The 13,370-nt window shown below is 29.9% G+C and overlaps 1 protein-coding gene across 1 annotated transcript; it reads right to left on the minus strand.

Moving 5' to 3' along the window:
• Positions 1-3,823: 3,823 nt before the first annotated feature.
• On the minus strand, positions 3,824-9,479 carry LOC105635992 (uncharacterized). Its single transcript, XM_012219152.4, has 4 exons — positions 8,958-9,479; positions 7,138-7,260; positions 4,604-4,723; positions 3,824-4,078 (listed from the first exon to the last, which is right to left on the minus strand). Exons 1-4 carry the CDS (start codon positions 8,992-8,994, stop codon positions 4,014-4,016), a joined length of 345 nt encoding a protein of 114 aa, XP_012074542.1. The 5' UTR covers positions 8,995-9,479; the 3' UTR covers positions 3,824-4,013.
• Positions 9,480-13,370: the final 3,891 nt, after the last annotated feature.

The following is a 13,370-nucleotide window of genomic DNA, read 5'->3' on the forward strand; positions in this document are numbered from 1 at the left end:
AATATAAAAATTTTCAAATTTTTCATTATCATATATATTTATCAAAGGATAAAACTTAAAATTTTAAAATTCTTAATGATCTATATGTATTTATTTTAAAAATAATTTTTATAAATTATATCCAATCAACTAATAAAATGGTAGTTTTCTAATGACTATAACTAAGACTACTTTAGGATATTCCAAATTTCATTGAGGACGATATCGAAAATGTCATTATTATCCATGTTCTCACATTTATATATAGTATAAATATAGATATTGTGTAATATATTTTTCAAATTTTAAAGTAAATATATTATCTTTTTAATGTGTTGAATATATAAATTATTAAAACAATTTATAATAGAAAATAAAAAAAATTAATTTTAAAAAATAATTTTATTAATAATTATAATAAAATCTAAATATAATATAAAAACAAATAAGCTATCAACAAATATAGTTAATTATAATAAAATCCAAAATTTAGCTAATTGAAACTTGTATCACCTACAACTTTGAACTTTTTACATTTGTAGACAGGTTAGGATTCTATCACCTACAACTTTGAACTTTTTACATTTGTAGACAGGTTAGGATTCCTAACTGAAAATTTCGTAGCTTGTGAACATTTTAACAAAATTGCGAATTAGACATTCATCAGTTGATAAAGTTTTCAATATAATACCTGTTAAAAAAATGAAAATTACAAAAAAAAAAAAAAAAAAAAGAGCAAGCATAATTGTATGAATGCCATATTTTTCATGTCATAAATAAAAATGCATACGGCAACAAAATTGTCGCTCCATGCAAAATCTCTCCTATCATAGCCTGCAATATCTAGCATGGGTAAATTTTTTTTTTTTTAATGTTCCAAATGAGTTAGCATGATAAATAGAAATTGAGTTGATTTTTTTTTTTCAAAAAATGATGGGTACAAAGTAATTTAACAAATAAATAAATATTTCTTAACAATGACTTGGCGACACTATGTAAATAATATCTTAGTAAAATTATTAATAGTGATAAGATCCAGATTCAGATTCGATTCTCTTATCTATTATTATAAATACGCAACGTTATAAAATATATTTTATATCATAAATTTTTTGGACAAAACATATATGCGACGTGATCTTGAAATTATGGTTGTGTTTGACTTGTATTTGACTTTCTTGTACAGTCCATGTATAATGTGGAGTAACACTTGCCTAGTAGCTCGAGCTAGGGTTAAACTATATTTACTCGGTCTGATGCTTTTTAATACAGGGGTAACATACGAGGAAGAAATATAAAAACCTGAAATCCACAAACCTCTTGGACTTGTTATTTGTCTTTAGGATAATGTAGTTTTGGTTTGGGAGAAATCAACTCTACATTTCTACTATACCTTTTTTTAAATTCAGTTTCTGTCAAAACACACTAATTATAAGGAATAGAGCAAAACATATGAAAATGAATCAGGAAACCATTAATTACTATCAAACTCCTTTTTTTACTATACTTTTTTTAAATTCAGTTTTTTTATTATTCTTTCTATCTCAAAATGTTTATCCTGTTGATTTTGACATAAAATTTAAAAAATAAATTAATTACAATACCACATAATATAAAATATCTATATTTATCTAAAATTATCCTCCTTTAAAATAAAAGAATAGTTATTTCTAGAATTTAAAACTATTTATAACGAGGGACATAAAAGAAAAAATAAATATTTTTTAAATCAATTGGACGAACATTTTGAAATGAATGGAATATTATTTTTCTTTTCTCCTGCATTATTCTCATTTTTTTACCTCAATATTCCCTTCCACCTTATGCCTCCATCAGCCCCATCTTTTCAGTTTTGCTGGTTCTTGTTGTTGGATTTGAGGTATAGAAATTCCGAATTGGTATCATGCACACTTACAAATTTTCTTCACCAAATCTAGACTAATGAACTACGTTCCATATGAGAAATCAAATTCCATTTCTAACCTTGGAGTTTAATCAGCACAATTTTGTTGATTTTCCAGTGAATTATTTTATTTGCTCTTGGGTTTTAGTCATAACTAATGATGGCTAATACAATAAAAAAAAAATTGTTAAGATAAAATTATATGGGAAAATATTTTTCGCACAATTTTCGAAGGGTAAGTTAAAATGACAATTTTGACTCTATTACTTAGTAGATAAGAGTTCAATGAGAAGGAAAAAGAATGAAAATTTAAAGGAAGCAGGTTCAAAATGTCTCTAAATTTAGAGGTCATATACAATTTACAACTTTGATATAAACTTACAAACTGCTCATGTTATTATTTGCCTTGACGGTCAATGTAAAATTTTTATTAGTAACTTCCTACCCGATTAAAAAGATCGAGAGGTTTCTATCAATGTAGAAAGAAGGAGAAAATATGTTCCACCATTAATTTTTCAAAATTTTCAACGTCTCAGATCAACGCAGTATGATGGTCTTGGACTTGCATTCTCTCTTCTTTTTCCTCCATTCCTATCCTTCTTCTTCCTCTCTCATTCAACCTCCCGCAACTTATTTATTCATGTTCAAATTAAACTTATCACGAAACCATTAAAAAGTTAAAAGATCCAATAAATTAATCGTATTTAGTACAGTAATTTTTACAGAACTTACAAAGATGGAAAATAAATATATCAATGGCTATTTATCATGTGCATAATAAATAATATTAAACATTCCTAAATCAAAACAATCCTAAATATTCTCATAATGATCTTGTGAAAAGCACCGCCCAAAATTAATCTTTGATAGAAGCTCTTGAATTCACCTAGCCATTATTCGTGTTTTTAGTTACTGCATTGAATTCTAATAGTAACATCGTCTCTTGCACCACCGCAGGATATAAGATAGCCATCTTTATTGAAAGTCTATGTACAACTGATATTTATATTTTAACATTGCCATGGAAGAGTTTTCAATGATTGCGATGATTAGATTTTCGATTTTCTTTTATAAATATATAATTTTTAGAAGTAAGCAATAATAATAAAGGAAGTTAAACTTGAGATGGTATAAAATTGAATAACTATGCACGCGTTGGTGGTCTGAGAAAGGTTTAGATTGAGATGGAAGAAGGATAGAAGACAAAGAAAAAGATAATTAAGTTAAAAGAAAAAATTAAAAATTAAAAAAGAAAAAGTATAACACAAATCGTGAAGTTTCATGCACTTGTTTTATGGTATGAGGTTCACGTGCTTGGACTTTGGGCCAATTGTTCACAATGATATAAATCTCTGGATAAATTGAGAAAAAAAAAGTGAATTAAGTCGTGCTTTAAAAAATTGCTCAGGTTCTTTGTTATTCATTAAGCTAAAAACTCATTTATATAGTCGGAAAATTATTTATCCATTTTTATTCACTTTAAATTAAATTATAATTAAATAAGTCATATTTGATTAAGTCATTCATGAAATTAAATTAAATTAAAAATCTTAATTAAAAATTAAATTAAGTCACATTTGATCATACTTGGAATTAAATTAAATTAAATCAAAACACTTAAATTGAAACTAAATTTATATCACAATTGATGAAGTCACATTAAATTAAATCACAAATGAAACGAAATGAAGATACCCTAACTATGTTTAATCATATTCGAATTTGCAATTACTTTCTTACTGTATAGTTAAAAGCTCCCAATGCTAGGTATAAATGTAAAAATCATTTGCAATTTCATGTTTCCATGTTTTGCAACATTTCAATTATGTATTTCAAATTCATTGATTATATTAAACAAAGGGTAAATCTGCATTTCAAAATCGAGAATATATGAATAAAGTGCCTCTTGCACATTGAGCAATCAACTTCTGCACAGTAAGATTTATGGGAAAATTGAGATATTTCACTAAAACCAAAACAATCGTTGCGCTCTTCTTCAGTTTAACAGAATTTTACAGTAACAGAAAAAGTCTAATGCGGATACAAAAGGCTTATAAAAGGTATGATAGGAAGTAATATACATGATTTACATTCAATCTGTGCACAAATGGTGCAAATTAGTTTCCATTTCTCAGGTGTCCTGGATTAAGTTGGTCGGTTCGCTCAAAACATATTTGGGCAGTTCATATTTTGCACCTGCAACCACATTTTGAAGATATGAATATGACAAATGGAGAAAACAGGAAATATACAAAGTTTTAATTCAACATCATTAGCAAATTGTTCCCTGCATTTTTAGAATTAGCAATTTCAGCCCTTAGGTTTTGTCAATGACCCAATAGTTTTAGTCCTTGTCCCTAAATATTTATGAATTTTTTTTTTTTTTACATTTTAGCTTATGTAACACTTCAATCCTTAGTATTTTAAAATATAATGTATATTTAATCCTCAAGTTACTATATTATAGAGCACTTTAGTCCCTCAAAATTCTGCACTTCTCACTAAATTTATATGGGCTAGAAGTGCTAATTTTGAAATAGCAAGGACAAAAGTGCTAATCATAGCAAAGCCTCGTGTTATTATAGTAATTCCTCCACAGGAAAAAATGACATGCACCAAGTCGGCAATGCCTACATTATATAACTTTAGATAATTACCCAGCATACTCCAGAATTTTCTCAGGAGGGCAAATGCCTAACAATTTAACAAAAATTTAAATACCTCTTTCATCATAGCATATTGTCAAATCAGCATTTTGAACAATGACACCTGCACTGTCCACAATAGCTTGTGCAAGGGTTATATCAGCTTCCACAGCAGCTCGAAGAGCATCCCAAATCTCTGTCACAAAGAAAAGTATTGTTGTAGAAGTGGGATTAATGATATAAAAATTTCAAAAGCATATTGTACACACTTTTCATAAAAATGCTAAGACAAACAGGAAGATTCATGCCTGCCTTATCTTTGCTTCACATGAAATCTATCTATAAGACTAAATGGTGAAATGAACATATAGGATACATTTGGAATAAATTTTAATATATGATGTATTTCACTGCCAAAATACAGTTACTGCATCAATGAATTCTATTTCTTCACACACAAAAAATAAAAATGAAAACAAAAAGAAAAAGAAGAAAGAACAATTCTACTATGAACCTTGCTACATGCATCGTTTTTTCCATTCATGTTCTCTTTCTATATGAGATGACTTCTCCTGCCTATCTAACAACTGAAATGATAAAAATTCAGATGGTAATCAATTCATGATGTTAAACAGACATAAAAGTCAGGAGAAGAGATGTTTGCCATTAGACCCATTTAATTTTGGAGCAGTTACATTCACCACTAACCACGCACATTTGGGACTAGCGTAATAAAGGCTACTAATACCCTGCTGGATTGAAACAAGGCTGTCTCGCTAATAGTTGCCTTGTAATACCCTTTAATTACTAACTACTAAAGTATCAGTTTTCAGTCAACCACACATCATGAGTACAATAATGAACAAAATCTTTCCATGCCTGCTGACTTCTTGCTAGTTTACATAAAACTCTTGATAATGTACATTCCCCTTCTTACATGTCTTTATTTTTCCCTCATCCACCATTTATATCTCAAAAGAAGATCTTTCTAAACTTTTGCAAGTTTTCTTTTCTCAATCTAAAGAAAACTCAAAGAACTCTACTGGCTCATGGTGAAGGTTCAATCTGAAAAACAAAACTCCCAACACTAGTCATTATTAGCCTTGAAAATACATCAACACGTACAGACCAAAAAATCTCTCAACTTACAAGCACCAAACATTGACCTTCCTATCACTTCAACACCATTTTCTTATCCATTTCATCCATATTTTTCCTCCTTCAATCTACAATTCTAAGACCTTTTCTCCTTTTTTGCAAAAGGGTTCCCCAATTTACCACTGGATTCACCAACAGTGCTTTGCTAGTCCTTTTTTTCTTGAACCACTGTCCCACTGCCAGCCACCAAAAAAGCAGAGCATAAAGCTGCATGCCCCATGATGTTTGTATACAAAGGCGCAACCGTTGTATTATCAGGATATCCTGCTTTTGAAAATTATAATGACATTTTTGAGTATACATAAAAGTTTGACTAGCCTCGTTTTACCTTGTAGGATGTTCAGACCCTTGTAACCTCCTCCCTTTTGAGGTCAAGCCTTGGAGCAGCAGTAAAGTTTCCTTTTGATGGCTAAGAGGTCATGGGTTTCAGTCACGGAAACAACTCCTTCGCAAAAAATTTAAGGGGTAGGGTTCACACACTAGATCACCTCCTGATCCTTACAAATCAGGGTGCCTCATAGACTAGGAATGAGCCTTACAAAGCAGGGTGCCTCACAGACTAGGAATGAGAGTGCAGACCCCTTTTATACAAATTTCCCTAGCAGTTCTATTTAATGGCAGATTTTATATGATTTAAACCAGTAAAGCTTTGAAAAGATTAAATGCCCTACAAGGGGATAAAGGGAGTATTTTTCATGATTTCCCCAATAGTTTCCCAAAACTCAACCTCAACATGGAAACCGAATATGTCAATATACTTGCCATCAACAGTTAAAATTTTAGATTAACTGAATAATGTTTTATGATAGTTGTGTGTTATACACATGTGTAAAGATGTTAACACAATAGGGTGGCAGTATACAACAGGAAAATTCCAAAAGAAAACCTAATTCAAATTTGAGTTTTCAACATAATGAAAACATTTCAAAACAGCTTGCAATTCATTTCTTTAAGTTGAATCCTATCTTTTGGCAAGGATTATAATGTATGAACATAGAAAAACCAACATGCATGGGAGTACTGTGTGCCTTTCCATGATTCTCCATTCTAGGTTTACATGGAATGCTTTGATTCTATATTTCAATATCACTAAAATTTTCATTTTAGTTACAAGGACACAAAGGAAGTATTCATATGCAACAAGGAATTATCTGTCATTGTCCTGTAATTCATTATTTATATCCATTATAATTTTCATATTATAATAATATGCTACTTAAGCTAGCCCTTGATAGTTGTGTATCACTAAAATTTTCATTTTAGTTACAAGGACACAAAGGAAGTATTCATATGCAACAAGGAATTATCTGTCATTGTCCTGTAATTCATTATTTATATCCATTATAATTTTCATATTATAATAATATGCTACTTAAGCTAGCCCTTGATAGTTGATAGTTTAAAGCATTCTAGTGGAAGTTAATACAAACAACAAATTCCAGACAACAGTACCTTTTCTTCCACCATAGTGAGGAGCAGTATCCCAGAACTCATCACGCATCTGTATAAGCTGAGACTTTGTTATAGGCTGAGGATGCTTCCAAGGTTTGGGCTTCCGAATCTTCTTGACAGCCCCTGCAGTAATTCAAATTGTCAATAATTGCTTAACTCTACGCTAACTGTTACCTAGTTAGAATTGGTGCATAGGGAAAAATTTCATTGATAAGAATAAGTCTTCCCCAGAATTTTATTTAGTTAGAGAGCCTAGGCTGATTATAAAATAAATAATTCAAGAAAACCTAGATGGTGATGAAACACTCCCAGTAAAAAGAAACAAAATCCTATTTGGCTCCTTATTTTCACTATTACTCATCCAATTCCATTGAGTCTTATAGTTGTACTCCTCAGAGAGAAAGAGATCCACAGTAGGTATACAGAGAACTCATGCAGGATTTCAGCATAGAGGAACATGCAAATAAAACTGTCATGAGATCATGACGCATGCCTGAACAAACACAAAACACATGGAGAAGGTGGATATCAAATATTTCAGGACCTTGAAATATAAACTTAACAGGTCAACATAACACGTGTTATTCTCTGACAAGATAACATATTTAAGAGATATTCCTCCACAAGTCCATGGAACAAAAAAGTGAGGAGACCTGATAATTTTCATTACAAAGGAGAATCTCATTTTGGAAGCTATAATGATCATTTAAGGTTTTGTCATATATCTTTTGTATGTCAAAGTTGAATTGTACCTTACTAAAACCATCAGTAGGATCTGCAAAGCAAAGATTGGTGTCTTTCAGGAAGCTAACGTTAACAAGAATCACAAGGATAAACAAGTAGCAGTAGGAAAATAGATTCATTTCCATGTGTCCTGGTTTTTGCTTTAGCAAACCCCTAACTGTTCTTACTTATAGTCATATGTACCAAGTCCCATAAGCAGGTGTCAGCAAGTATTTTTCGACGCTGGTTGTCCCTTTTAAGACAAGAAAATGATGTTTCCTTAGACCTTTTTTAGAATCAAAATGGAAATCGAATAGGTTTCATATATGTCTTGCTTTGTTATTGAATTGAGATTGAGTAGGAAAGGAGTCTACATTGCTATTATTAGGTGTAGAACAGTCCTTACACTAATTTCCAGTAGCTCTTACTAGGTAAACGGGATCTAACTTCTCAAAAATTACAGATCTCCTCACTTGACCAGCTGATTCATCCTAATACATCCAGTGACATCAATTTCTACAATGGCTATTCTATCAATTAATTCTTCTTTGAGCTAAGTTAGATGACATTTCCCAAATCTTGAGTTGTTTAATACAAACTAAACATCAATATAGAATGCACCGTCAAAAGATTTATATGTTCCAAATAACTTTTGATGTGAAGCCTCTTTTCCTTATTTTATCAAGAAAGAAACACTGAGTTTCCTCTCAATAGATGCATCAAAAACTTCAATTGTTTCTTTTGTTAAACTTCTACACTAATCTTTCCTAAATCAGAACACAAACAATTTCATCCTAAATCATACATTACTTCTGTCCTGACAGCATAATTTAACAAATTAGCCACTAAAATCTAAAAAAAAAGGACCTAAAACTATAATCACTAAATTAAGCTAACCATAACTAAAAAGAGATAAAAGAAATTTAGACGCGCATTGCAATTATTACATAATAGATTAACAAAATCCATAACAGAAAGAAAGCAAAACAATCTAAGGCATTATTTTCCATTATTTTCGTTAGATTTCTCAGAAACCAAACAAAAAGTAAAACTCTTGAACAAAGAAAGAACCAAAAGAAAAATCAGAGTGACCTCACCGTCTTCTTTGGCCTGTGACGATCCAGCACAACCCATTACTTCCCTTTCTTTTGCAGTTTCAGACGCAAAATATAAAGAGCAACAACTTCAACTGACAAGAACAAAAAGAAAGAGACAGGGAAACTGAGGAGTTTCTAGAAAGAGAGAAACTCCATTGAAATTGAAAAGACAAGTCAAAATGAAGTTCTCTCTAGTTTCAATTTCAGTTTCTAAAGAGAAAATCAAGGAAGAGGGCTTTATTTATTTTTATTTTTCCTTTCTCTTATTTTATTTATATAAAAATAATATAAATAACTGTACAAATTGTTTTTGGTTGGTCGTTTTTGGGTTCCGATGGGAATTGTGTGCAGTGCGGTTATTCCGGTGAGTCTTTGTAACTGGAGTTAAGTAGAGATGGAGCAAGCAGACTTTGTTAAAAACCAAATCGATTTCGATTTTCAATGGAAAAATTAAAGATATTTAATAATATAATTCACTTCCATTTATGCTATAAAAAAACTCAAAATCAGTTTTATTTTTATCTCAATAGTTAAAATTAAACTAAATTGATTTGTTTAGTTCGATCTAATTGAAAACACAGATTTTCATTTAAAATAATTTCTGATGGATTCTATCAAAGATGATTCTTTCAATTAGGTTTGGTTGAACTGGTAAATTGAATGTTCACCTCTAAAAATTAATTAATTAATTAATTTAATAATAGAATGAAATAAAGGACAAAAAAAATGAAAATCGTGTAGATGACATATGATGAGAATTGATAATTGAAGCTGATTGCTAAATTATAAGATAAAGGTAGTTAGCTGTCAATTGTCATGTTTCTTTTGCCGGTGAGTGGGGGGAAATATGGCATGTAATTAACCTGTTGCTAATCTAAAATTGGAACAGGTAGAATTGGAATTAAAACCCACCGCGCTGGTTTTGGTTTTAGATCTTTGATCTGGTAAATAAAATTAGTTGTTTTAATAATTATCAGTTATTTTAATAGTATTTAGTTGTTAGCTGTTTGAGTAATTTTTCATGAAATACTAAAAGTTAAACGTTATATGAGTTAATTTTTCACAAAACAACGCCACCCTAATATCTAAGCTACTTAAAAAGTTGTTGCTGAACACACCGCCTTTATCAGAGAAGAAGATTTAGTTTTTTTACTCCAAAAATAAAAAATTAATCAGAATGATAAAAAAGAAAAAAGGATGTAAATAATTCTAATTTACTGCTTGAAATTGTTTACCATATAAAAATAGGTTAATTTTGGTCAAAATTTTAAACTCACATATAAAAATAGGGATTGAAAATGTTTTGACATGCTCATGCTTGAAAGCGGGAGATTTTAATGGGTATAAAAACTCGCTTAAAGTAAGTTTGAATATTAAATGAATTTAAGATATATATAGATATTAAATTAATTATTTACCGTGAGTTTAGATCGAGTGTGGGTACTTGTCATCTGAGAAAAATTATTATATCTTTTAAAAATATTTATAAAACAAAATAATTTAAATAAAATTTAAGAACATATTGAGCTCAAGATGGTAATAAAACTAGAGTTCAATATTTTACTAAAAACTAAAATAAATTAAAACCAAGTGACCAAGTCCAAACATTGTTTGTTATAATTTCTTTAGATTGCCTTATTGATGCATTTTGGAATTTTAAAATTGGACATGAAGATTAATTTAAAAGAATAATAATTGAAAAATTATGGTGTTATTTTATGATGAACAAAGTGGATTTTAGGGATACCTTATTGATCTCAATCTAATTAAAACGGGTTTAGATATTGATTAAATGAGTGTTAAATGGGTGCAAGTATTAAAATTTTAAAAAATTTTAAATTGGACTGAGTATGGATATTTTAAAATTAATTTTAAATGAATTCAAGAAGGATATGAACATTGAAATTTTAAGCAGATTTGTGTGTGAATAGTGCAAAAATTTTGCTTGTATCCACTCTACTTTCTTTCCAGTCTGGATTATTTTTCTTGATCCATCCTTGACATCCTTATTGTGCACGCGAAGATAGGAAGATTCTACTTACCTTAAATCTCGAGGATTTGTTCTAATAATAACAATTATAAATTATTATTTTTTTATTAAAAAATTAATTATTTTTACATATTTAAATAATTAAATATTTTTTTAGAAGTAATTAAATATTATAATTTAAAAACTATGTAAATTATTAAAATTATATTTGTAACTTAAGATTATTTTTTAATAAAATTTTTATTATTATAATGGTATAGTAAATAAAAATGAAAATGAAAATTTTATATGGGGAACTTGGCCCGCCTTGTTCTCCAATTGGAAAGGTCAACCCCAATCTCAATTTTTCATGGGGCAGTGATGATAAAGGCGATCCCATCCGCATCTTGTTTCGTTGTCATCCATAACATAAAAAAAAAAAAAAAAAGTTGTTTTTCACCTAAGTTCAACTCTCTTTTTCTCCTTTCATTTTCCTTCACTTTATATATCCATTATACACTATTTAAATATGGACACCCACATTCATAAATCTCTCGGCCTCTAGCTGTAACATCCCTTCCCGGTCCACCCGTTAACCCGAATGAACCGAGCCGAGACGCTACAATCTGGTTGAACCTATGTCCTGTCATGCGGATATCATACTGTATGCTAAATATGAATATAAAATACTCCCAATTAAACTTCAGACTTCCAATATTTCCAACTAATCATCAGAACACAATAACACTTTATATATCTTTTCAAAATCCTCAATAGCATTTAATATCCAGCAATTAAGTGCATTCATGATCTATATCAAGTCTTCATGATCTATATCAAGTCTTCATGAACTAATCACACCAACTATAGTAAAATATTTCATCTTCAATCATTTCATAAGTATTATTCTTATCTCCAACTACTTACACCAAAATAATTACATGCTTCACTTATATTTACAATCACATAAGCTCTAACAAATGTAATAATTATACATGCCATAATTCTTAATTATACAACTCTCAATCTACTATGACCAAATTAATCACTTCTGCTTTGATAGTACTCTTCAAGTCTTCAAGTAGCAACCACGATCTTCAACCTACGCGTGATAAAAATCGACGCGCTGAGTATAAAACTCAGTGATGCTCATAATTCACATACTTAACAAAGTGTGATGACAACTAACTTAAAATACAAATTTCATAAAAGCATTGAAAATCATAGATTCAGTAAATTTCAACATCAATGTATCTTTATAGCAAAGAATAAACTTCTAATTCATAAACATAAATAATTTAGTTCTAATTATCTCATAACTCCTTTACATGAACCTTTAATCACACATATCATGATCTTATCTGCTGTTTATTATGCTGTATGAATTAAATAAATAAACATGTAAGAACACATAACAGTATATTTTTATTATCTTACTTGCTGTTCATTATGTTGTATGACTTATGCACTTTTAGTCACATCATATAAGTTATGATTAATAACATCTCATAACTGTATGGCTCCTTAAAAATTAAATAAATAAACTTGTAAGCATATATAGCATTATACTTTCATGATCTTACCTGGTGTTCTTTATGCTGTATGAATTCTGCAACTTTTATTAAAACTCAGCGAATATCGCAACGAATAAAGAAACATATAAGCACATACATATGTAGAAATAAACATGTACTCACATATGGAATGTAAGCACACATATCATGATACTTTCATTATCATACTTGCTGCTCATTATACTGTATGATTATGGAATTTGTAATCAATATAACTGTATAGCTCCATAAGGTTATAGTGAAACCAAAGTGATAAGAAAAGCTGTATGAAACTGTATGACTGGGCTGCTATGGCCATTATATAATCATATCCACTCAACGGCCTGTAGCCGGAGTACCAAACTGTATGGGGCGCAGATCTGCTATCCTATGTCGCGACATAGCCTTATCTAAGTGGTTTCTACCTAACTTTAATGGAGCATATTAATGGTATGTCAATAGATAAAACAAAAGCATAGTAACTGTGTCATAATTTGCATGCTTGTGTCATGTTATTTTCACATGCTTGTGTCATAAAATTAACTGCTTCATAATTTCATAAACCTTACTGCTTACCTGTATGCTGATAGCCTTGCCAAGCGGGCAACTTGTGTCATGTTAGTTTCACACCATTTGCATGCTTGCATTTTGTGTTTATACATGTGTTCATGTTGTCTTTTTGCTTTAAAATGATTGAAGGCATACAAGTTGAGCAAAGGAATACAATTGCATAGAATTCATAACTTCATACACCATAGTGTTTACCTCATTTCACATCATTTGCATGCTTGCATGTTGGTTTGATACATGTTCTCATGTTGTCTTTTTGTTTTAAAATGATTGGAGGCATACAAGTTGAGCAAAGGAATACAATTGCATAGAAAATGAAGT

The sequence above is a fragment of the Jatropha curcas genome, chromosome 7 (assembly GCF_041381405.1).
Source record: "Jatropha curcas cultivar XTBG-Jc1 chromosome 7, XTBG_Jcur_1.0, whole genome shotgun sequence".
NCBI lineage: Eukaryota > Viridiplantae > Streptophyta > Magnoliopsida > Malpighiales > Euphorbiaceae > Jatropha > Jatropha curcas.

Coding starts and splice junctions, on each gene's coding strand:
- LOC105635992 (XM_012219152.4), bottom strand. CDS start 8,994: ATGGGTTGTGCTGGATCGTCACAGGCCAAAGAAGACG. Junction 7,261..8,957: donor GTCACAGGCCAAAGAAGACG/GTGAGGTCACTC, acceptor GAATTACTGCAG/GGGCTGTCAAGAAGATTCGG. Junction 4,079..4,603: donor AATATGCTATGATGAAAGAG/GTATTTAAATTT, acceptor ATGTGGTTGCAG/GTGCAAAATATGAACTGCCC.